At 44.0% G+C, this 26,540-nt stretch overlaps 1 protein-coding gene across 8 annotated transcripts in view; it reads left to right on the top strand.

The window, feature by feature from the left end:
• The first annotated feature begins 5,361 nt into the window (after positions 1-5,361).
• atp11c (ATPase phospholipid transporting 11C (ATP11C blood group)) overlaps positions 5,362-26,540 on the top strand; it is a 39,524-nt gene continuing 18,345 nt past the window's right edge. For 4 of the 8 annotated variants that reach the window (XM_084009470.1, XM_084009469.1, XM_084009471.1 and 1 more), the window contains exons 1-4: positions 5,362-5,896; positions 19,328-19,447; positions 20,842-20,931; positions 25,841-25,921. In XM_084009470.1, the coding sequence (XP_083865596.1) occupies positions 5,870-5,896; positions 19,328-19,447; positions 20,842-20,931; positions 25,841-25,921 (318 nt within the window). In that variant the 5' untranslated portion in view covers positions 5,362-5,869. The remainder of the gene's footprint in view (positions 5,897-19,327; positions 19,448-20,841; positions 20,932-25,840; positions 25,922-26,540) is intronic. The other 4 variants (XM_084009473.1, XM_084009474.1, XM_084009468.1 and 1 more) reach the window with 1 other exon arrangement.

The raw sequence follows: 26,540 nt of genomic DNA, 5'->3' as shown, positions 1-26,540 counted from the left end.
AAAGGGAGCTGGGGAAGATTTTAAGCCACACATAAGTAGTTAAAGACCTTTATAGAGTATAACACCATTATCCCTGCTGAATGAAAATAGGATTTAGTGTTTTTTCCACTTAATTTAAATCAAAAGAGTCCCCACCTTACATATTGCACTGGTAATGTAATGGAGAGAAACCCACAAAAAAGGCTTTGTAGCTCTGACACCTCCTATAGTGGGACTGTGTTGTCCTGCGAGCAAAAGGGAGAGAAAGGTTTTTTCTTCGCTGCGTTGCTATCTGCTAACACATTCTAATTGATGCTGCAGAATTCCTCCACTGGATGCATTCAGTGAATAACGAGCTTTGGACTGAATACCCATGAATTGGTCCCCACCAAGCAAAGCAGTAAAGCCTTTGCCCCCCACCGCACCCCCACCCCCACCCCCCCAGCTTCCCCGCACCGCCACCATCGCAACCACTACCAAGCACCACCTCCCCTCCAAACCTTCCCCAAAGCTCTACTCTAGCTTTACCGCCCATTAAAGCACGACCATTGTGCAGAGATGCAGTCCACAAAAGCTGTCAATCTCTCCGGGTCCTCCAAAGCTTGGACTCACACAGACTGGAGTGACAGACCCCCCCCCCCCCTTCATCCCCAACCCACCGGTGTTCCCCCAAAAATCCTCTCCCTGAAAACTTCTCAGCTAACTATCCCCCACCACCACCACCCTCTCTCTCTCTTTCTCTCCCTCTCTTGCTCTCTCTCCCTCTCTTGCTCTCTCCAGCCCCAGTGCACAAAGCATCAATCTGTCTTCAGCCCCAGCACCCTTAGTCCTTTGTCCCATCTGCAGGTGCCTCTGAAAGCACCCACGGTCGCCCCAGCCTCTGCGCACGCCACGCCTAGTCCAGGGACAGGAACTGCTGACAAAGGCCCAGTGTGGGAATGAGGGATGCGTGGAGGGAGGGAAGGGGGTGTCGGAGGGGGGCTGCTCTAAGACAGATGGCTGGGGAAGTCTCCCAACTCCTCCACAGGGGCTGTCAGTTTAAATTCAGAACTACGAATGAGACTCATAGGGGAAGAACCAGTAAAGGAATGCCCAGTAAATTCAGCAGCTACTGTACACTTCGCTAAGGGTCGGTGCACAGAACCAGGCTCTGGGTGTCGGATACAGACGTCTGATACACTTCATAATGTTGAAAGGAAATTATCTTAACTGGAAATGTTAACAAACTCCTAAAATGATGAGAAAAAACATTTGTGTTCACAAGCAAACACATTTGTATTACTCTGCTCATTCATTGACATATGAAATAAAATTATAATTTTCATGCAATTGCCCTGTGGCACTTATTCAATTTTTATTATTAGAACACAGTTGACTATAATATTAAGACATATGGTTCATCAATTGATTTAGTTTATCTGAATTTGTCGTTAGGTCTTAATATGCATGACAGGTTTTATTGTGTGTTTTTTGCTGTGTTGCGATGTTCTTGTATTCATTATTGAAAACTAAAAATGTTGCCAAATGCAGCCATTGAAAGACGAGCCTGCATGGATGCCGTCACGTTGCCTACATGTGCAACATACTTCAATTTCAGTCTTGAAAGTAAATGGTACAGAAATACAATATATTTTACTTGAGACACACTGCAGTCAGCTCTGCAGCAGTATTCTTTCCTAAGAATGATGTTACTGGGCTGCCACCATGTGGACATGCATTGAATAACAGCAACCAGTTGATAAGTGAATGTATGCACCTTGGATATGGATCCATCATTCCATTTACGGGGCTGCACGGTGGTGTAGTGGGTAGCACTCTCGCCTCACAGCAAGAGGGTCCCGGGTTCAATCCCCGGGTCGGCCCGGGTCCCTTCTGTGTGGAGTTTGCATGTTCTCCCTGTGTAAGCGTGGGTTCTCTCCGGGTTCTCCGGCTTCCTCCCACAGTCCAAAGACATGCAGGATGGGGATAGGTTCATTGATGACTCTAAATGTCCCGTAGGTGTGAATGTGAGAGTGAATGGTTGTCTGTCTCTACATGTCAGCCCTGTGATAGACTGGCGTCCTGTCCAGGGTGTACCCTGCCTTCGCCCAATGACAGCTGGGATCGGCTCCAGCCCCCCCGCGACCCTGAATACAGGATAAGCGGTAGAAAATGGATGGATGGATGGATGGCATTCCATTTACAATCACTGCTTATCCTGTTCAGGGTCTGTGTGAGGAAGCCAGAGAACCCAGGAAGAACCCATGCTGATACGGGGAGAACATGATAACTCCACACAGAAGGAACCTGAACCCGGACTCCATGCAGTACATGCTTCCTGGTGAATCCTGTGAATCATATCTATGTTGTTATGCTGTTCAACTGTTATACTGTTTCTGAGCACTTGGACACAAGGCCGTCTCAGCTCTTCAGTTCGTCAGAAACATCCAAATATTTCCGTCAGCATTCAAGTACACAAAATAATCCAACCACAAGCTCGGCCTGGTAGCAGTTACAGAGCTTTCGATTGTGTCTCAATGTTCTTTGGAAGTAGATGATGATGAGTGAAATGAATACCAGCTGTGTGTGTCATCATATTAAAATGTTGTTGTGATGAACATGTGTCTCTGGTTTTCTCTGGAACACTGTTACATTCAAGGGAAGTTGAGGTCTTGGGCCAGACTATCGTGTTGAACAGTAAACAAAAAAATTCAACATTTCTTCATTTGGCCACATGGTGGCGATAGTATCCAATTTACAGCCATGTATCTGTTTACGGCTGATGCGACAGAGATACTTCCTCTTTATGCAATCCTCAAATTTCTCTGACTTCCTTTTTTGTTCTTTGTTTTACTTTCCATTACTTGTATATAACAGACATATGTTCATCTCTTACTCTGAGCAAAAACATAAAACACCTGTTTGCATTCTGACAGCAATACCATATGATACACAACACACATAATAATAGTACCTGTTGACAGCAACGTTAACATTTCCAGGTACTTGGTCTGTTGATGGTTACTTCCTGATGTGATGTTACTACGGCCCAATCTCACCGGTCTAAACCCGGAACCCTCAGAGACGTAACTGACTCACCTGTATCTGTTTTAGCTCAGAGAGCTTCAATAAGCAAAATAACTGGTTGATGAATGAACCAGGTGTGTCATTTAGCCCGTTCCTATGATGTTAAGAGTTTTATATTGCATATTAAATCTTCAATGTTAATCTAAATAAATCTAAGATGACTCTTATGCGGCATCCTCTTTGTTTACCTTTTTTTAAATTCCTCTGGGCTTCCCTGGTAACCCCGTGCACAACGCTTTGAACTGTGGGTAATGTCCTCCCCCTAAGTCTGCATCGATGCTGACTTAGGGAAAGTGGGCATAAAGTGCTCGAGAAGTCCCTCTTGCACTTGACGATTTGACATTGGGACAGCCCTAAACCCTCAAGGACTCAACGGAGACGCTTCAGAGTCCGTGAGTCCGTGAGTGAGGACATCGGGCCTACGAGTCGCCTGACACGACACACATACTGACACAGGATGGTCCCTTAAATGGTTTGACGTTGAGAGCTCTTAACCTTGACAGGATTTTATAGCTTTAAGTTAAAAAAGTCGAAACACTTAAGAACAAGTCAATGCTCGCAGGTGCTGAACAATATTTGAGCTGTTGACTACACAAAAACAGATAAAACTAATATCTTAATAAATTACCTTCAAAGAAATATTGACCCAATAATTTCATTAAGGGGGAATCTTGATTGGGATTTATAATTCTTTTAAGGTCAACTTGTGCATTTCATCGGTTGACCAGTAATAGTTTCCAATGATCGTAAAACATAAACCTCTTAGACGTCATCACCCAACCCTTTGTTGTTCAGAACACTTATTTACACGCAAACACACGCAATCATGGTGACCACAGTTCACTTTTGTTGTGCCTTAACAACACTTCCTCTCTTTCTCCACAGGAAGGATGTTGCCGACGCAAAAATGCAAACCTATTGCCACACGTAAATACTTGCCTGGCTCATGCTGTGACACATTCAAATACAAATGAGAGAACCACGAACGTGTCCTCCCCGTAACGTTTGAGCACCGATTGATTTCACGTTGCAGTTAAGGCCAAACGTTAGGACGTAATCCTTTTATGTAAGGTTTTAGCGATTATGACTTAATATAAATAAGAATTCTCATGTCGGATTTCCAGACCTTCGCAGACCTGCACTGTTCTGCTAGAAATGAAATATTCCTGTGATGCATTCTGAATCTTCACATTCATTTTTATTCCTCTTTGCTCTTAGTCAGACCTTTGATGACGCATGTTAGGCAAGAACTGAGACATTGTTTCCTTCTCCTTATTCCATAGAATTTCATCTTATTCTGCATTTCTTTGCTTCAACAGCACTGTTTTATACCTGACGACAGCACGAATACAGATGTGTTTTTCTATAAAAGCAGAATTCAAACATTTGGCACGGTATTCTCTCTGCTAAGCTAGAACTAAGACCTTTAGGTCAAAGAGGTTTGCAAACCTGCATCATTTAATATCACAAGACACTTTTGTCTCGATGATAATCCCAGAGGAGAGCAGAGATTAATTATGTTAACATTATGTGGAGTTGTTCGCGAGCTGTTTTAGTTCATAGACCTTTGAGCCAGAGAGCAGTTTAAGGTGCTGTGCAGATCTGTGTTGGCCAACAAAACAAGAGCTGATGGGACATTTAATGTGAGAGCTCATAAATCAAGACTTTAAAAGGGACAGCCACTGTAGTGCTCCTAGATTGTTTTGGTGTGAGTTGCCTAGTTTTGCATCCGTAGCGATCCCTGCCTTCTTGGATATGACTATACGGCACTCGGCTTGCAGTCCTTAAAGCCATTTACGTAAACGTATATTGAAACGTATATTGATGTAATAATATTTTGCAAATTGTTCACTGTTCGTGTTATTTATTAGAGTGATATTTCTACAAGCTGCCATTCAATATACGTCTATCGTATACCAACCTTCATTGCTTGCAATATGTTTTGTACATACATCATTTATAAAATATATTTTTGCAGCATCTTATTGTAATGCTGATATATTTGCATAAAAGCCACCTACAGCTTGTTATCCATCATTCTGTTATAAGGGTTGTCACTCCAGGCTATAAAAAAAATCCTGTTCAGCGTGTGTCTACCCAGAGAGGACATTTATATGAGGATTAAATTCAATGCTCAATGATCCCTGAAGTGCAATCACAAACCCGCAGTTCTCTTCTATGGAGCATACAGGAAGACATGGGAACAGACTCCATTACCCATACTGCACTGTGAGCGAAAGTCGCCGCACCTTCGCCGGGTGGAGCTTGTGAACGTGGGAACGTTAGTGGGCTGCTGCTGCTGCTGCTGCTGCTGGAGGAGTGAAGCTTTTTTTTTTGACAGGGAGGTGAGGCGACCTGTACGCGGGCCACCGAAGGGAGAAGTTAGTTCCCAGCGCGACTCGGCCAGTTTATTTTATTTGCGAGTCAACGGCGAGGCAGGTTCTCCGAGCGCCCACAAATGATTCGTACGAGTCCAAGCAACAGGGCACGGAGCGGGATGTCTGTTTCAGCCTTGAGCGGAGGGAAGCGCGACTAGTACACCGCAACGCGGAAAAAAAAAATATTCAGGGGGAGAGAATGCGAATGGTGGGAAGATACCGAAATCAAACAAAATGGAAACGATGTAGCGCCGCCGCGACATTTCACGTAGCTAGAACTAACGGTAGAGTAGAGGATAGATAGCTAAAGGGGGGCTAGCAGGTCAACTAACATACATGTAAAGTTATTCCCCGGAGAGGCTGAAGCGGAGCCCGGCGGCGTCTGTCTGAATCCGGAGAGTTCACCAGTGTTGCCCAAAATCAAAGAAGATTAAAGAGCCAAGAAGATGCTGCGGAGACGACTGAACCGTTTGGTATGTGTGCCTGTCATCAACACCACACACACACACAGACACACACGCGCTGTTAGCTTATACCATCCTGCTAGCGTTCAGTGATTATACCGCGAAAGAATGTTAATAGCATTGTTTGTGTCGCTGAGAAAGTCAACAACAAACTGTTACTTCACACTGCCTGGTGGTTAACACGAAGCAGCTGTCGTCGCACTTGAATGCTCTGAGACGGTTAGCTAACTAACTGCCGGGTAAGTTCTTTGCCAGGCAGGAAGTCACAACATATGCAAGTTGTTAGCCGAACCCTGAGTCATTTGACTTTCATCTCACACACTTGAATTGTTCTGTCGCAACCAAATGTAAAAGTCTCACTTGTATATGTTAAAACAGCCCCCGGTGCTAAACGCTCTATTAAGAGAGCATCTGGTCTACCTGTCTCCAGGGACCTGGACTGCTTTTTCTCAGGGGGTCCCAAATGCTTAAAATATACACTCTATTTAAAGGCACAGGTACCTGCATCAAAAGGTATGCCCCCCTGCTTTATGGTTAACATTTGAATGGAATCAATCAGCCGAAAAATTGATTGACAAGAAAATTTAAGAGATTTGCTGTTTATCAGTGTTTTTATTTGTTTTTTCTCTTTAGATATCTTTGGATTTTAAACTACTGCTCGGACAAAATATGAAGAAAAACTCTATTAACTCTCCTATTGCGCCACAGTCCCTCTTTGTTCTGATGTTACTGTGCATCCAGCCACTGGATTTGTTCAATTTAATAGCTGGTATTTTGCCAGCGTGAACTGCTTTGACATCATATTTCACGATTGGTCAATTTAATGCTTACCTTTTTAAAAGTTCAACCATTGGTTTTATAGCCCTTCTTAATCAGCCGTGAGAGGGCTCAGTTTAAAGTGGAGTAACTATCTGCAAGGCCAGGTTCGTAAATGCTAAACCACCTTTACTGCCTCTTTAGCGTTTTCTTATGCACCAGTAACCTGTTGTCACCAGTGGGTTGAATCCCCCTGCAGGCTATGTGAGCAGTATAGATACTGACAGTGAATAAGGGGAAGCAATATAATAATTATAGTGCCTGACCCTCCATCTGGCCTCTCTCTAAGTGTTGCCAGGTCAGCTGATTTTCCTCCTTCTGGAGAGGATTGCTGCTGTAATTTCTCTCCCGTCTGAGCTGTAAATAATATTTTGTGCGGGGCAGCCAGCCACACTGTCATTGATGCACACAGTGCCATTATCTGAGGCGCTGGCTCTCAGCCTCCTGATTCACAACACCCTCCTCTTGCATACTGGGGGGTACACGTGCATCATGGTGGGGAGGGAGAGAGAGACTGCTCGTACCAAACGGCATCGAGGAGGCTTCATGTGGCTCGCCGATTGTACAACTATGATGCACTGTGCCACTAAACCCTGAGTGTGTCTTTGGAAAATCATCAAAGATGGCTGTGGTAGTGAGCGGGGCTGGGCTTTTCATCGAGGTGGGGGGAAGCCTCAGAGGTTGTAATGCACTGACAGGAATGCAAAATCACACAGTTGCCTTTGATGTTCGCTGAAGCCCTTGAAGGCAGCAGTATGATCTGTGAGAGGTGGAGCCTGGCGGAAACGTGATAGTATTCACCGTGAGAGCCCCTGCCTTGACTCGGTGTGTTGCAAATATTATACTGCCCAGTAGTGACGTCCTCTGAAGCTCGACAGGTGATTCTACCCTCGTGCACAAAGACATGAACGTGAAACAATTAGTAATTTAATCACCTAACCAAGCATTTTAACATTCATCGACCTTTCTAGGCAAAAAATGCTCTCTATTTGTAGCATCTTGATTTTGAGGATTTGCTCCTTTTCTATAGGTGTAAAATTAGCTGGACTGTTTCATACTAATTTATTTGTTGTATGAACTAGAAGATGTCACGGTTGTCTTTTCCTTGGCACCACATACCCAGGAGTAGTCTCTGCTCCTGCTCCGTCTGAGGGCTTCCCCCTCACCCTTCTGCCTTCCTCCTCCAGCTCTCTTCAGTCTAACCATGCTGCTGCTCGCTAATGCACTGAGGCCTGCCAGTCTCAGATCTGTCTCCACTTGTCCGTGACCCAAGCACTGGTGAACAGGCCTTTTACCTGGCAGGAAATGTTGTTGTTGTTGTGTGTTTTGAAGGATGGCATGTCGAATGCAGTTGGAAACCCCCCGGACTCGGTAAACCTGTTTCTCAGGTCAACTAAGAGCAATTGCAGCGCTGCCATTTACAAACAATCACGCTTTCACACACTAACCCTGTGCACACAGACTACACAACTGCACGTTGAGGTGAGTTTGTGCGTTAACACAAGGTTGAATATATTTTCAGAGACATTATAGGGTATCACTCTTCCCAGGGGGAGCTAATGTTTTGTTCAGCAATAAAAAAGGATGTTTTTTTTACCTGCTGCTGTATGATACAGTACATTAATTTGATCTGCAAGTGGGGGTAATGCGTCTAATTTCCAGTATTAGAAGCACTTTGTAGGGTGATGTACCTGATGCTTTTTTCACTGTATTGTGCTTTTGCTGCATTATGTACCCTTCTTCAGAAGGCTCCAAATTGTAATTTCTATATTTGCATTCAGGTCGGTCTTTTACATACTCTATCTGGTAGCACTTGTTGGAAACATATCAGGGGCTTTTATTAACCGACGAGATGAAAGAGTCGTCACTGTTGGTTGAGCAGTTGGGCTAAGAGTCCCGTCTGAAGGCCACACACACCATACAAGGCGTGAAGGACCATTTGATTTATCAGGTCTGTTTGATTAGAAGAGAAGTGTATTGATTTGAGCTGTTCTCAGTCTTGCCGCCATTAGTCTTTCACCATGAATTGGCTCGCGAACGGAATTGCTTACTCTGATTTCTTTCTCTTCCTTCCTCTCTCCGTCTGGTCTCCTGCGCTCTGGCCAGTAATGCAAACCCAGCCAAAGGAGCTCATCTGCAACACACAGCAGGATAATAAATATATTTAGTGTGTGTTGGGGGGGGTTGCAGTGTGAAGGAATAAACGGCCGGCGGTTGGATAGCGGGCTGATGAAATGTGGTGTAGGAGTACGGAAAGCCCCGCGTGACTCAAACCCGAGAAACTAGAGTGAAACCAGGGGATGGACCTGTAGCCTCTTTGCTCCTCTCCATCTCTCTCTGCAGCTAATGGAAAGACTCTTTCAGGCTTACCGTAGTGGTTCACATCGGAGTGGGCAGGTCAGGTCTGATACAAGGGGGGACCATGGATGGCTTTTTGTGGCGATTTTCCACTTCCTTTTAAAAGCTAGGTTGAATTCTCAGTTTGTACCTCTAAATAATTCAGGTTGCTTCATTTATTTTGAATTCTCCTCACATCGCTCCTCCTTTCCCTGACCATCGTATCCTTGCCAGGCTAGCGGCACTCAAAATGCATGCTTGTCATCCATATATGTATAAAGGCTCATCCAGAGGTTTTCTGTTCCATACTCCAACCTCTAGCATCACCCAGAGAGCATTCGCAGTGAGATGTGAAGAGAATGCTGAGATGTGTGATGGGGTTTTTTTTATTTTGTGTCTGTGTCTATGTCTCACTCTCTGTGTCTGAGCACGGAGGAGGTGAGACGCCAGCATCTGGGAGTTTTTTTTTTTTATTCTCACCTGAAATGATAGGGTGCGTACTGAAACAGAAGAGGAACAGCAAAGTCCATGTGAAGATTTAATGAGCGTTGGAAGACGCATGAGCATGCCCCCTCCCACACATGCTCGTGTGAGCACTTTGGTTAAGCAACAGCCTGCAACCATCATCTCTACTGCTAAACTCCCAGCCAGGCTGTATAGCTTCTTTCTAGTCTTTTTTAATGGGGTCACAGTTCAGTGGGAGGAAACTTGTGGTGAGAAACCCCAAGCCAAATCAACCGTGCCATCTGAGTAGAAGCAGGAAAGAAGCAGGAAAGAGCCACATTGATTTTTGTCATTAGACCCATTACCCTCGTATGCACTGTCTAAGGATAATTAATTGAATTGCATTTACAGCCAGTGTAGCCCAGTACATTATATACATATAGCGATAATGGCAGCGCTGTAGCTGAGATGGAGATTTCTTTTTAAAGCTCGTCAGCATTAGGATGTACTCTAAATGCCTTCTTGTTGATATTGCGTGGCTCTCTGCCAGACATGGTGGTGGGATTAAAGCCATTGTGTTTTGCATTTTAGTTGAGTTACAATCGATACACTACATAGAAGAATCAGCTGGATCAAGCGTCTGCATTCTATGTAGCTGAATGTGATTTTGTTGCAGACACACACGCCTGCAAAAAAAAAAAAGAGCACACAGGCTTATGTGCACTTGACTGGAAAAACCATACTCCATTTATGGCTACACTACTTTAAATTCTCTTTAATTATAGATTAAAGTGTGACTAGGCTGCTGCTCCAAATGTGCTCCCTTTTCCTGGTCTTAAAGCACAAAGCGTGGAGGTTTTCTCCATAAGGACCCTATTCGCTTCTGTCAGTCTCTCCAGGACTTCCTAACCTAAATTGTGTCGAGGATGGTAGCTATGGGGACAAAGTTTAAGCTGGAGTAACATATAATCTCTGAAGCAAAACCAAAGGCTCAGTAAATGAATGCTTTCGGACTATAAAACAGTAAAAAAATAACTCGCCTACTGCCAACTTGCTCCCAGGTTTGTTTTGTGAAGCTGAGGCTTCATTGTACTTTCTATTTAGTCTGTGCACGGTTCTATTTTGAGGAACAGTGTGCCTTGTACACCAATGACCACAGACCTCTGTCAGCAATAAGTGACTTGCCCACACATTTCTTGATGTAGCGTCTACACGCCATTCCACAACACATCTTTATCATCTTCTCTGGTATCAAACAATTAGCTGAGGTGAATTGTTGGTTTCCCACCAGTTTCCCACTGGGATGTCATATCAATAAATATCACATGGACATTTCAAAAGTTGTCACGATAATGTAGGAATTGCAAAATTATTTTCCACAATATCTGCCTGTGGCGTTTTGAGGCTATTGAGGAAGCAGCACCCAGTACGAGGTCTGGATGAGTTTTCCCTCCTCCCCATTGTCGAGGGACACAGTATAATGTAGGCCAGTACCAGCCCATGGTACAGTACACTCTGTGTCCTGTACAGCTGCAGGGATGCTCGTAGAACAATGGGCCTTTGCCTATCCACAACAGCTCCTTAGGATCAGCCCTCAGTTCAAGTTGGACTATTATTAGTCCGTGGGGATATTCATCAGTGTGTGCAAACAGCGGACAGAGGGGAGAGCAGCCTCTGATATGGGCTCTGTAGACTATGCCATAGGCCAAGTGTTGGTGGATCCATGATGGAGGTAACACCCGTTCTCGGGTAATGGCTCTGCTTTTCCTTGACTCTGTAGCGTCAAAATATGGACAGAAAAAACAAAGATTTTCTGATGATTATGTAGATTTGTTAATGATGTTTCTTATAGATATACAGAGGGAAGACTAAAGCTGGAAGAGAAAACATCAAAATGTCGTTGATGCAGTATATTTAATGATGGAATATGTTTCACATTATTTTCCCGTGAGACAATATGTATTGAAAATAAGCTAGTATAATTGTGCTAAGTTAGGTTTTCTATGATTAATGGTTCGGTGAGATTATGTTGATCATGTTTACGTCAATAAAACAGGATGGTTGTGCTGAAATTAGACAATTAGCCCGTGTGATCTGAAATATCTTTGTCAAGAACGCGTTTGTTGCATGGGAAATGCAATAAAGAGGTGAATACTTCTTAAAGTCATTGTAGTGACACGCTTCCCTTTCAGCTTGATGTTAATGTGTCTGTTTTCTTCAAAAGATAATGCAGCCTCGCTAAATGCTCTGCAGCCTCGGCAATGAGCACTTAGATGTGTAATCAAAACCGAGAGAGTTACAATTAGTAAGACGGAGTGAGCATGCTGGAAGAAGACGGGGAAGAGGGCTGACAAGAAAGAGAGTGGAAAAGGGGCCAGTGCCAGATAGAGTACTGCAGTGACTAACAGCATCAACTCAACCCATGCATCTTTCTCCTTGCGTTCAAGCGTTCATCACTCAGCTCCATTCAGCCTGTCATAGTTGCAACTTTTGTTGCAGTAAGGCTGTTTTTACTGTTACCATCAACATTTTTCTGCAATGGTTTACTGGATACGAGGCATTTGCTCTGGTATTTGTTCATTCTGTTGCTCTCAGAATATAATTTTATGTTTTGGCTTAGACTTAGTCAAATGTCATAGATCTAGGGGCTTTTTTCTGTTATGGTTTTATTTCTAAATGTCTGTTGTGAAAGCAAAAACTGCTACTATATAGTGCATTTAGAGCCGGATAAGGTTGACCTGTGTTGAACCCACTTAAGCTGAGAGCAACACCATAAAAGCTGATAGGATAAGATAAGATGCGGCAGAAGCAGATGTTGTTAAATAGCTGAATATGATAAAAGGCTGAGCCAGCCGCACACCCTTCAGCTCATTCTTCTCATACGCTGGTACAACCTAACGAGAGGCTAGAATGTGTGCAGCGCGGCTCATTTCTTTTTTGCAGAGAGAATTAAGAAACAGATACTGGGAACATGGACTTAACAACGAATCTGTCGTCCTCAGTGTTATTAGTACACGTGCAGGTCATAAAGAAGTACAAGCGTAGGTCTCCGGTGCCCCGCTCTTCTTCACACAGCTCCCTCACACCTCATTAATTGCGTTTAAGTAGATTGTTCTGAGTAGATATTTTTGAAGCTTAATGGCACAACTCCTGCATTCCATACTAAGTGCCCAAGTTATGAAAACCACCTAGGGCAGACGAGCTTCAACCTACTGTATTCCTTTCACATTTGCTTCAACACTTTTTGTAAGAATACGTTACAGTATTGATTTTTCTTTGACCTCAAAATCTATTTCTCTCTGGGTAAATGACACTCCCTGTCACATCTGCTGCCACCAACCTTTTTTCCTTCTATACATCACGCTAGCATCTTTGTTTGCCGTTTTGCTCAGAGATGCTTTTCAGTTGAACTTGCCGGAGCTGCCAAAGGCTTCGGTTATACGTCTACACAAAGCTCGACAGCTAAAGATGCAAACATTGGAACACACTTCCCCGTCCAGAGCGGTCGGAGAGCCAGAACCACTTGCTCTCTGTGACAGAGGCGCAGGCCATAAATGGCAACATGTTTACGTCAAGGAAGTAGAGCTGCGTCAAAGGAAACCGCGTTTGGCTGGTTTTATTCTTTTGTGACCTGCTTGGTGTTGCCTGAAGGTCATCATGCGTGATGATATTTGACTCAAAAGAGGGGTGATCTTCATGAATATAAACGGTAAATCCAGTTGCTTTGATATAGTGCTTTTAAATAGCCGCAGCTGTGTGTGTGGGTGTCTTGTGGGGTGAATTATGTGAGTAATCCTAGCAGATATCTCACTACAGCAGGTGATATCTTACACCAGCACATCTGGCTTACTCTGATTTGGTTGTGTTGTTTTTTTTAGAGCAGAAACTCTTCTGCTTTTTTCTCTTTAACATAATTGCTCATTGAATATGTTTGGGTTTTCCATTGTTGGTCAAACAATGGAAAGATATCGCCTTGGGCTCTGAAAAACTGTGTTGGTGATCTTTCATGAACGCCTGACATTTCATAAACTAAAGATTGATGGATTTATTTAGAAAATACGCTGCAGATTCATTGATGATTAAAATAATTAAGTTGCAGCGATGGTGTAGATTGCATTGACTTAACTTCCACCATGCCTATGCCCATAGCCGAGTTAACTAACTGATTTTATTTGACAGGGTGGCCATTTATAGAGGAATTATAATGCTGTTGTCATTGACAACACCACAGACGACCGCACATGAGTTGAATAATGTCAACAATGATGAAGAAAAGTTTTGCCGTTGGGATGAATTGTACAACAGCGTGCCGTGCATGGTTGTGTACTTCTCTCGTTACCAGTGTCTTCAGCTAACAGCATGCAGATTGTGACGAAGCGAGATAGTCACTGAATAGTGAGATGGCGTGACAGGACGCAGTGTCATGAGACCCGAGTCATCATTAGGAGTTTGGCAGTAGCTGAATGCAGTCTTACATTCACCCTGTCCCGTTTTGTGGCTATTTTATAATTTGTGCATAATTAAATTTAGATAAAGATTTAATTAATGTCAGATTTCAGCCTCGATCAATTCTCCAAAGCTTCATTTATTTCTGACTGAGCAATTACATTTCAGCTCAATTGAGCATTGGGTGTTTGCTTTATTGATCTCCATTCGCATTTTGAAGCTGATGCTTTTTTCATCAAGGACGAATCGGCTGCTTGCTGTTGACACTTGACTTTGGGCTCTTGTGTTTTACTTGCTCATCATTGGCACGGGATGGCTTTGTTTGATCTTTGACAATGAGGCATAGATAATGCAATCAGTTCTTTTTTTTTTTTTTTTTTACCTTACATTAACATTTCTTGTTTTGGCCCTCAGCTTACTATTTGTTGAGAAGAGCATTGGGATCACGTAGCTGCTCAAAAATGGGCCTCGTGGTCTGACCCTCATTATATTTTCCAGTGAATTCGCCACAAAATCAATGACCATTCAATAGCTCTTTTCTTATCTTCAAGACTCCAGGGCATGGACTACTTCCTCGTTTTATATAGAATCTCATTTTCAGCATGTGTGTGTGTGTGTGTGTGCTCGTGTGTGTTGTGTAGATGCCAACATTTCTTTTTGAGAATTATCTCTGAGGTCCAGAACTTCCTCATGTCGGTTGTTGCAGCAATGTTGCTGTGTTGTTTGGTTATCTGAAAGGCCTGCAACCTTGAAACGGTACATTAGCACGGCCCTTGTGCATAATCAATCCTAAAGAGATGAGTCCAGGTGAAGGATTGGCACTAGTGGACGCCAGCCAACGCATACTGTTGACTGTCCGACCTGTAACCCCTCAAGGTACAAACCAGAGCCCTTTGCAGGTCTTTTGACTGGAGGCTAATTTGTTTTGTAAATTTTCCCTTGCTTGCAGTTTATATATTCCGGGCGCAGCCCTTTGTACATGATTGCTTTCCTGGACCTACATTGTCTCCCCCAGTGTTTATATTAGGTGTTCGCTGTATTGCATAGCTGTAATGTTAGTACCGCAGCAGATGCCATTTTTCAGAGTAAGCATAGGAAGGATGACTGCCAGAAACACTGCATCTGTGATTCAAGTAAATGAACAAAGTAGTCCGTGGGGGTATTCTTGGCTTACTACTTCTCCTGGGGACTGGTTGCTGTTTGATAAAGAAAACCTGGACGTGCTTGTGTCCTTGGATGCTGTTGTACTTCCTTTCCCTCGCAGTCTTTCTTCCTCCCACTCTCTCCCTTTATCCTCTGGCAGCCAGGTCCATCCGGTCCTGCAGAAGGAGTGTCGGTGTGTGCTGGGCGGGTAGGGGATGGTAGATTTGACAGCTACACTGAGGTGTGAACATGGCTGCTTCTGCACAAGAGAGCATTATATAAGCCTGTTGGCTTCCTTTTATCTAATCTGGAGCCACGGTGGGATATGTTTTGAAATTAAGACAATGAATTTGGCCTTATTTTGTGTTATTTGAATGTTAACGTGAAGACAATTATTGCATAAAGTGAAAGTTATGAATGCTGTGCTTTTTCGCATCTGCATAAATTAGGCTTCCAAGTGTTTGGGACTATCCTTTGTTCTCACCTTTTGTCAGCAACAGACTTTGGGCAGCTCGCTGTCCAGGTGGCAGTAATTCACACGTTGCCTGGCTCCTTTCCAGGATCAGATGTTCATGGTAATGTGTCCCCTAAACCCACATGTTGCTGTCCTTTGTATGAGAAGAAGCAGATCCCCTGCTTGCATAACCTTAATAATTTACAGGCTCCGCAACTTGTTCTTGAGCTGAGAACACAACCATAACGAACTATACGACAAGGTATCTGACTGTCGGAGGAGAAAAGCATGGACAGTATGGAACAAGCTTTTTTTTTTTTTGCAGATGCTGATTCTGACTATCAGTGTTTCAATTCATTATAAGTGTGATCATCAACCATCCGCACATACAGTCACTATTTGAAAATATTGTCTTTAACTAATGGTTGCTGATACAAACCCAGGGTCCACTAAAAGACTCATTCACCAACCATGCATGAACTTGCTTACGGGGGGAAAATTCTTCAAGTTACATTGGCTTGAATGCCTCACTGTGACTTTGATGCTTCAGTGGAAGTCATGGCCCATATTCCTCGTGTAATTTAAACCTTGGCACCGGGACAAGGAGACAACTGGAATTTGAGTTAATGTCACAGGATTGCACATTAGATGATGCAGCTTGTTTACAGTCCCTCCGTAACTCCACCTATAATCGGACCACAGTGATAAAATCGGTAAGGTGTCACCAATATCTGGAAAATATGCTAGCAATTTAATTTCCCACAAGTACCTCATATTTTCCAATAATATCTCAAGAGTCCTCAAAAAGGGACATTTTCCCAGATCTTTATAAACCTACTTTGCTTTTTTGACACTTACGGATAAAAGTGATATCACTTTTGATTTTACTGGCCACTGTTATATCATACTAATGTTTATTAACTGTTGGTTTCCACTTGAAAGATGTGGTGAGAGTCTTCATGTGTGGTGAGATAAGGAACCCACTTGACGATAAGAAAGAAGGGGAGGTGGAAGTGTGGCTGACCCAGTATACTGGCTGTGTTGCTGTCATGATCTTCAGGCCCTGTGGATGTGCACCCAAACCATCAGGATTTCTTGTGTGTGGGATGTCAGGAATAGAAATTGAGGCCATTTAGAGAACAGCGCAGGGCAAGTTTTCTGGGCTACACTCCCCTAGTCAGAAGGATTTCTTGTGTGTGTTCTTGTGTGGTGTTTGTAAGTGGTAACGATTCATGCGATGCATCGATGAACCGATTGTCAGTCCTACCGATTCAACTAAATTGATATGGTAAAATAAATAAATAGAATGAATCACTTTGGCTTCACCAATAATCAATATAAATGTGTTAAATCTTATGAATCGCATTCTTAATTTTTATCTTTTAAGACACTCAATCCCCTGCCAGCAACTGAGCAATGTTTAATTATATTTTTGTATTCAGCATAAAATATTATGCAGGACTTCTTTAATAGAGTAAATATCTTTAATAAGTAATTCTGTTGTCTGTTTATTTTTTCACCTTTTATAAGAATACAGAAAGTCTCACTCACATTATTGCATGTTTATTTCATGGATGTAGAATTTGGAAGTTACTGAATCGAATCGTGGTTTACAGAATCGAATCGAATCGTTCCAAAAAAGAAAAGAAAATTGTCCTTGAATCAAATCGCCAACCATAGAATTGAATCACTGTGAAGCCAGAGATTCACACCCCTAGCTATATGTGATTAATTCAACACCCAATTTAATGATGGTGAATCTTAATGGTAGTGATGCATTAATTTAATTGTTTATTGTGAGAGGTGACAGATCCCCATGAAGTTGCTGTTAGATCTTTTTTTGTTGTTGGTGCATTTTTGCATTTATTTGATGACAGTGTAATATGACATGCAATAAAGGTCCCACGACGGCCACGACATGGTAAAATTCCCACCCTGGTGCTTGTTAAAGGTCTGGTCTATGATTTGAAAGATTTGTCAATTGAGCCAAAACTCTCCTGCTCCCGTCCCGACCCACTTCCACATTTGAAACTACGAGCGGACAAGACGCTTGTCGCCCTGAGCAGTTCAGGTATGGAGCAGGGCTCTCAAGTGAGTTCAGAGTGAGATTTTGGCTGAGGTGTCAGCGGGGAGGGGGGAGGGAGGGGGGGGGGGGGGGGGATTGTGGCGAGCGATCGCGGAGCAGTTTGGGATCGGAGACGTACTGCAGTCTGTTCGAGAGAGAAATCCGACCGGCACCCGCTGCATTTACACCAATAATGTGTCATCATTCATGGCCGTAATAAACACTATTACTGCTTTGTACATGTTGTGGAAGTCCCAGACACACCGGGAAACTAAACGGCGTCCTGCCTGAGTTTATACCTTTACCCGGAGGGAATGCTACCATTCATTGTCTATGTAAGAAGCCGTGCAATGACATCATGTCGCGGCGAGTTTCGAGAGATGGGGCCGCCACCCGCAAGCTCTTGATAAACTTGAACTAACTTTTAAACTGACTGTTGTCGAACTAAAATAAAGACAGATTCAGCAACTGCATAGCTTATTTCTCGCATAAAATGTTTTCAGAAAGACATTCAAATCGTAGACCATAGCTTTAATGTTTTTTATATAAAGATTTGTCATGAATGTTAATCTATGAATGTCTCCACTTGTTGTTAAGAACAATGAACCTCATCAGGTCCACGCAGGGCGGCAAACTGATTTTAAATTCAAAAAAGGAAAAAGACCTACTTGACAATTTCCTTAGCTCCTTTTTGGGTCACCATCTCTCCTGTTGTTAGTGACATTTATGTAAGGAGACTTCCTGTTAAGTGCACTTAAGACAGAGACCTGGCATCCCCGCCTTGCTCCATGATTCACCCTACCTGCCTTTTATGGAAGAGGAATTCCTCGGCTACCTCATGTTGAGGGGAGTCCAGTGTGTCTCTGGCTCCTGACACGATTCCTGAAGTGTGTCCTCCATCAGACATTTGGCCGGTGTGTGCCTGCACTTATGCGTGTGTGTGCACATATCATCCTGCCATCTGCATCGTGATGAGGCAGCCTCACCCATAAATCTGAGCACAGCATTTTTCTCCTGGCTGCCCGCATTTATGACTCGTTTATCATCGATGAGTGACCACCTGGGAACGGAGAAATTTAGTTATAGCCCTCGCACAATCACAATTTTGGCCCGTTGACCTCTGTCACACTTTTCTTTGTCCACTCAGAGTTATTGGCTTGTGCTCAACAGCAGAGTGCTTTAAAGTCCTTTTAACTTGCTGCCATAGAAATTCTAATCTCTTAATACTTGACATGTGGGTGGAATTTAGGCCCCATCAGACTAAGACTTCTTATGTCCACAACAAATCCTTTGTTACTATTGTGGATTTGCTGTACCTGAACAACAAGTCATTTGTTTCATTGAGTCTGCATCCCCCATGTTGCAGATAATTGTCCACATTTTACCTCACCCTCAAGCATTACAGGCATTCTTTTATTTTGTTGGATGTAACTGGGCTCATTAAATTTCTATGGAGGTATAGAGTGAATGAAGAGTGGGAGCGGCATGAGAGTAAACCAGTGAATCAGAGAAATCAAAGTTTATTTTCTGAAACGTCCCGAACACAGATATAGACAGACAGACACCGCCTTAAGTGATGATTGAGAGGGGCTGTTTTGTATTCAGTCTATACGTATCAGTCTCAAAAAATCTTGCACAATAAAAACGTCAGAATAACTAACGTGTCCTATCTTTTCCTTTCTCTTTTTATCTTAATCTCTTCCCCATTCCCATCCTCCGCTGCTTCATCCTCCAGCTTGGCGGCGATGAGAGAAGAGTAGACAGTCGGACTATCTATGTTGGTCAGCGGTCATCTTCCACCAATGAGGCTTTCATCCCACCCAAGTTCTGTGATAACAGGATTGTGTCTTCCAAGGTAAGAAACACATGCCAGGGCTACATAGATGAAATTCATATGCCTGTGTTCGTTTCCCAGCTCCTCTGTGGATTCTGTTTCACCTGCCTTAAGCATTTTTCTTCTGTTATCTAACACTTGGAATGAACCACTGAACAATCCTAAGCATTCCTGTGTCTTCCTTTCTTTATTCCTCCTCCCACTGCATCTCCACATGCTTCTCTTTGCTCCCCACGGAAGGCGATTATTTGTCTGTCAGCAGAGCGCTTGCTGTGCCGCTGAAATACATGGCCGCTATTAATGTACCGGCAGGGTGGGAAATTCGGTCGTTTCCCCCTGGGCTCTGACGGACCACACTCCCCTTCCCCCCCCCCTCACCAAAATCTCACTCTCAGTCCCGTGTCAGCGGCAGGCTCAGGCAGGCGCTGGCTTGCTTGCTTATGGATATGAAGGAAGTGATGAGGCAGAGGGTAACGGCGTGAGGGTAAGACGGCAATGGGATTTATAGTGGTGCAGAGGGTCCCACTGAGGATGGGCCAATCAATTGGCTCCTGCCAGTGTGTCAGGGTAAACAGCCTTTAATTACCCCGACTGTAGTGTTTATGCTCCTCCATGCCTCTGCTCTCCATCATCCTGTTGCTTTTGCACTCCGCAATGACCAATCTCCGCCTCTCTCCTCTCCTGCTCTCGTTGCTACTGCACCACCACCCTCGCTGCTGCCACCCCCCTTTTCTCATTACTTTCGCTCTCTTTTCTGTCTGGCAAAATGAGATGGGCCATTCTGCTGCCGCTGCATTTCAACACTATCCCCCATGCAGACATTCCCCTTCATAAACAGTGCCTCCATTCTGTTTCCCCATGAGTGCGTGTGCATGTACATGGATGCATATTTGTGTTTTTTTCATCCTGGCACTTCTCTGTGTGGCACCAAGTTACCAGCAGGGTATTGTTGAGCCGTCTTTCAGAGATTTAAGCAGATCGTCGCTTCAGTCCCGATGGTATCAGCGGTCATGGCCACTTTAAAAGAACAAAACACAGGAATAGTCCCCAGCCTAATACGTTCATTGGCTCTGCATTCAGGGCTAGCCACATTATGGAGATAAATCCCTTATCTGAATCAATTTAATACCTGTAGTCCCCCATGGGCCGTCTCCCTAGGCAGTACAAAGAACAGAGACTATTGAAGTTGCCTTTCCTCTTCCCCTTCCTCAGTTCAGACAGAATGCACGCAAGAGTCTGTGAATATCCAATGCCTCTCTCCCCCCTTGACGAGCTTTTCTTTCACCTTCCTTAGTTCTGTTGAAAAACAAAAAGCATTATACAGAAAAGAGCATAAAAACTCCACTCCACAAACTGTAATACGTATTGTATTTCTCTGTGACCTAGATGCATGTTTTGTCTCTGTCCTCCCACAGTATACAGTTTGGAACTTTCTACCAAAGAACCTGTTTGAACAGTTTAGAAGAATCGCCAATTTCTACTTCCTTATCATCTTCCTGGTTCAGGTATGTACATGTTTTGTGTATGTCACCCCAGACTGACATGTTTGTTTGTCATTGTTAAATAATGACTTAATGGATGCCGTCCTTAACTTGTGTGCATGGCTGATACAGCCTGTTGATTAATCTCAATGGTTTACTGCGTCTCATCCAACTCGGCTTCGCAGCTTGTGTTCTGTAGATCTACACGATGTGTGAACCCTGTGTGTGAGGTGGAGTGTGAAAATGTCTGACCATTTGCATGTGGGCATGGCAGGTGTGAAGCAGATACCGAATGTGTTATGGTTTTTTTTTTTTTCTTGAGAAACAGGTGTGGGCCTTGACTCACATACCACAGATTGTTTGCAATTCTGCTCTCTTGCATCGCCTTTTAGACATATTTGGTAGAAAGAAAGAAACACCTCCAAGGTTTGAACAAAGGTACAAGTGGTTTAAGCGGGAACGTTATCAAAGGCATCTATATACAGTATATACACACACATGTATACCATAAATGGACAATACTAATAATAATTCCACTTAGTTTGTGTCCTGATCCTTTTGAATTTAAAGTAGTTTGTTTTAAATTAAGTTGCAAGCTAGCTAAAGCTGTAAGTTACCAGCTCAACTCGATCGTATGTAAACCAATAATGGATTTTTATTAGGCTGTTATTACCAGGACTCCGGAGCGCGTGGATTGTGTTTTTGTCTGACATATTGATACGGAATTCCCTAGAACTCGGTTACAAGGTTCAAAGGATAAATCTGCATTTGAGGTTTGCCAAAATATTATGGAAAATGGTTCAATTATATATATGATATCTTTTTTAATGTCATTATCTCCACCAAGAGGATGGGTCGCCTGTGTGTGCATCCATGTATCTATTCGTGAGTCCTAAGTCTGCCCCTCTGTGTCCGTCCACGGCTAATCTCACATTCTGCTGCAGCAAACTGCAGAATATTTTGGTTGTTCCGTTATGACTCCATGCTCAAGGGCCTCTTGTGTGACTCACACTTTCTTAAACACCTTGTATTGCCCACCGGCCAGTAGGGAAGCTAGTGATAACACAGCTGAGTACATCTCTTAACCCCCAGCTGCTACTGTGTGCCCACAATGTTGGGATAATACTTTGAGGTTTGTTTGGCTGACAGCTAACAGAACCATGCTGCTGTCTGACTCATCTTATGGCTTCGAGCCGATCGCCCGCATACATCGAGTTTGAATGAAGTATGTTTAACGATGCCTTTTTGTGTGCGTTGTATTCGTTTAGTCAGTGGAGATCTGTACTCTATTGAGAGCACCTTTATTGTTGCTTCTGTTATTTTCTGAAATGAAAAGACTAATTTGACCAGATTTGTTTTGGTCTTATATGGTGATCTCAAAAAGTCTGTTCCATTGTAGCTTGTGTGTCATCCTGTCCTCATAAGTGGCAACTGGGATCTGGCCAATAGCGCTGACTGAAATGCTTTGACTGGCATCTGTATTCTCTAGTTCCGTGCTCTTAAGTGACCTCTACTCTTTCCACTTCCTCCTTTGGGATCTGGCAGTTGTCGATTGCTGTTGGAAACAAAAAAGGAAATATTTGTTGCTTGCATCTGCACTTGCTCTTCCATCATCTCTTTCTTTCTCTGTTCCTTTTTCCAATCCATGGAGACAGAAACTAACCTCTCTCCTTTTAGCAGTAACCCAAACTATGGCGGCAAACAGCCCTCTAGTGTAAACAGGTGCTGGCGTTGGGTCGGCTCAGTGGGGATGTGCTCTATCTAGTCTCACGCAGACTGAATGAGCTCACAGTGACTTCTCCCAGAAGCCCAGAACTGAATGAAACGCTAGCGTCGCTAAAGTAATGTCATCAGTCTTATGTCGATAGCAGATCAATTGCAGTGTTTGCCGTTTCCACCTGTACTTACAGTCGACAGCCTTTATTTTCCAGTTCGCCTGGCTTAACCTCACGTGATGCTCCGCTAAACGATACAGGTGGTAGATTTTGGACAGTTGTGAGAAATGAGTTGTGTGAAATGATCATGAGTAGTAGTATGCAGTAGGAGTAAATCACCAAGTATCACGCTTGCAGATATAAAAGGATTATCAGTGTGTAAAGTTTTCAGTGTACTGTAGTGTGTGTGTGTTGTGTGTGTACATTGTAGGTATGTACGTGTGTGTGTGTGCGCGTGTTGATGTATGACTCAGTGGGTGTCCTGGGTTTGCTGACGGTGTTTACCCAAGCTGCAGCATGGTTGGCATTTCTCCACTAATCCAGCCTCTCTTGAGGGGCTCCTTATCCCAACCACTCAGTTTCCCCCCATGCAGCCTGCTATTATATCAGAGAGAGGGGTTGAGAGAGAAACAGGTACACGACTCATTTTGCACTCGCACCTCGCAGTCGGAAATAAACCTTCTCACTTCCCCCCGAGAGGCTTAATGCAAATGCTCCACCAACAACCAAATGTCACGCGTACTCCCGAGTCTGTCTCACCCTCCTTTTGTCTGTCCCTGTCATTTGTTCTCTTTCTTTCTGTCGTTCTTCCCCCCCCTCATTCCACCCATCTCTCTGCAGCGCTGCACTGCTGACGTCAGCAGCCAGGAAGCCCTCTGTACCGAGAGTGCCACAAATAGACACAGGCTGATAAAAAAGCACCACTCTGCTATAAATAGTCCTGCATGTCTTTGCTTGAATTTGATCGAATGAGAATGGAGCGCAGTGAAAGAGCAGGGCAACAACGATGAGAGAGCAAGAGGGTAAAGAAAGGAGAGGGAGTGGGGGAACGAAAGGGCAAAGGGGTAGGGGGATGTGATGGCCCGTGGCGCCGCCCTGGGACCCCGGGGACCCGCTGTCCGTCGTTCACTCTGACACACTTCCCGGCTCCGATGAATGGCTCTGTGCTGCTCCGCTCTGCAGCTCTGGTATCACACCAGCACATCGGCAGCAGCACGCAGTTCACTCCTATGGCTGTGATGTTTGGGCTTTTCATATGGTGCAGAGGATGAAAGGTGTTCAGCCATCTGGAGGTTTGGTGGAGAGTTGGTGGGGAACCGGCGTGGATAAACTGTGGAAGACGAGATTTGCGTGTTGCTTGGCAGAATCACAGTAGCTGAAGGTTTTGTGTAGGTTTTCGTTGTCTCAGAGTGTTGCAGTATTTTCAGTAATGGTACTATTGACGCATTACAGGGCTGTTTTTACCCTATTCCAAAATTGATGACCGTCCTTGATGCAATTACCTCTGTGAAGATCGTCGAGTCTGATGTCACACGATATTTTAGTGTGATTTGAAAGAAAGCACTTTTTTAGAATTACTGTTTATGAACTGATACTAAAAAAGAAACGATCATTTATCTCTTTTTATAGACCTCTTTTGTACAGTTTCCATTGAAGTTGTCAGAGAGTTACCGAAGATAAATCAAAATCAACATTTTCACTGAAAGTTGGCTTCGTAAATCATTTTCTCCGCGTTGTGGTCACCCTTTGTCAGGTTTGGCCATCTGGCTGCTGCATCAGAGGGACACGCTGTCCTCAGTCCTTCCTGCAGGACTTTCTGCGATCAGCCAACATTCAATCCAGTCACGGGAGTGGGCAGAAAAATGAAAGTGCTCCATCACCTTTTTCCAGTGTTCTTCACACCCCTGCTTGGGGAAGTATTCTCCTCTGAGAACCTGGTCATGCCGAACAGTGAAGGGCTAACATGACAGAGTAAAGCAAGCTTTTCCACGGTCTACACGGCCTACAGCAGTGCGCCAATGTGTAATGAGTCTTTAACAGAGAGCTCCATATACCATCCTCATGTACACACACTGCTCCTTTGAAGCGTTGAAGCCCTCTCACCTCTGGCTCTCTACACCTGAGGCTACTGCAGCAGAATCATTAATACTTTTGCACCAGAATCGGCAACCTCTACAAATATAATGCAGACTCTCCTCTAAATCTGCACTCCCTCCAAACGGCCGATGTTCACTAATTTATTAGTTCTCTAGTTAATTGTAGTCACAGTAAAGCTTGGGAGGGACAGTAGCTCACTGCCCTTGGTCTTCTTATGAGAGAGTAGGTACAGGAACTGAATGTGGCTGTGTTCATATCCCTCTGTGATTACAGTTTATAGTTTCTTCTTTTTTTTTTGCATTTTCACTCCACGTGCTGTTGAGTAAAAACCAGAGAATGCTTCGCAAAGCGTCTCCCGCTCTTCCTTGAGCTGCTGGCCATCTGACAGCTTGGAATGCTCCTGGTCGGAATACCAACGAGCTGAAAGTGTCGTGTCTGTGCGTGCTGGAATATGCACTCTGGCTCAGGGGGGGGAGACCAGCCTGCATTCTGCAGGATCATAAATGCCAGGGTAAATCCATCTTATGATGGTTTTAAGGAACACACAAATACACAAGGCTATTTGTGTCCGGAGGCTTTAGCTGGGAGCCTCGGTCAGGTGCCGCTTCTAAACCGATTGTTTGGGATTACCTGATAACTTGTCCCGCACTTATTACACATAAAAAATGAAGCGCATACTGTACCGCTAGAATCTCTCACGTACAGTTTGGTCAGGTAAGGTGAGTCCAGCAAAGCTTTGTGTTGGCCGTCACCCATGCCTTGGCAGAGATACAAAGGTGTTGGCATGCCTGCAGATTAAGCACTCTGCCCCTGGGCCACTTGATTAAAAGCTCCGTGGTCCAGAACCTCTCCTGCTGCCTTCCAAAATATAAATGTCTCCCGTGTTTTCTAAGCGATGAACAGATTTTGGGGGAATAGTAGAATCGCCTCACAGAAATGGACTACACCCTGCATTTAGAGGGCTTCTATACCATAACCACAAACTCCTCCTTCACGTAACCACAAACATGTGCTGCAGTGACGCATTGTAGTAATGTACAGCATTCCAGTTTGAAGGCCACGCTTATTGCTGGGTGCTGACGTTACATTTCTCTGAAGTGAAATTGTTTTTCTCCCAACAGGTGATAGTGGACACTCCCACCAGCCCAGTCACCAGTGGCCTACCCTTATTTTTTGTGATTACAGTTACCGCTATCAAGCAGGTAAGTTGCTGCCGATGGGTGCTGACAGTAGACATTTTATTTGTGATGGATGTCATTTCCTCACATTGTCCCTCATTGCATTATAGCCTTCCTCTCTCTCCACATGACATAATAATTTCCCATGCTTTCATAACTTCCTCGCTGTGATTTTTGTATAAAGTACGTGCTCTCTTGGGTTTTGTGTTAATGTGCTCCACTCTTTGAATTCTGATTGGGGAGAAGATGAAATGTGCACTCTGGGAACGCGAACAAATGGGGGGAGAGAGAGAGTCTATTACAGAGATGGAAATTATCAAGGGGAAGGTCTGTTTCTTTGACTCCGTTGCCTCCCATGTCCCAGCTTTAGATGTATTGTTCTAGAATTGGCTTTTTAGTTAGTGTACTGCTGGGGCTTTGAAATGTACAATAGTGGGTGGGCTTCCTTACGAAAATATATGGGACGCACTGATAGCCCTGGACCGCCTTCAACCCGGCTTTGAAGTGCAGGCTGCCCCACACTATTAGTCAGGGTGAGGTGAACTGTACAGTTCAACGCACCATCCGTGGAATGTTTTCATTCACCTGGCATCATTTCTCTGCATCACTCAACCAAACTTTCTCTCTCCTTCGATCACCTTTC

This window comes from Eutrigla gurnardus (assembly GCF_963514095.1).
Source record: "Eutrigla gurnardus genome assembly, chromosome: 5".
Taxonomy (NCBI): Eukaryota; Metazoa; Chordata; class Actinopteri; order Perciformes; family Triglidae; genus Eutrigla; species Eutrigla gurnardus.
The sequence above is the reverse complement of the archived record's forward strand: the minus strand, read 5'-3'. Positions and strand labels throughout refer to the sequence as shown.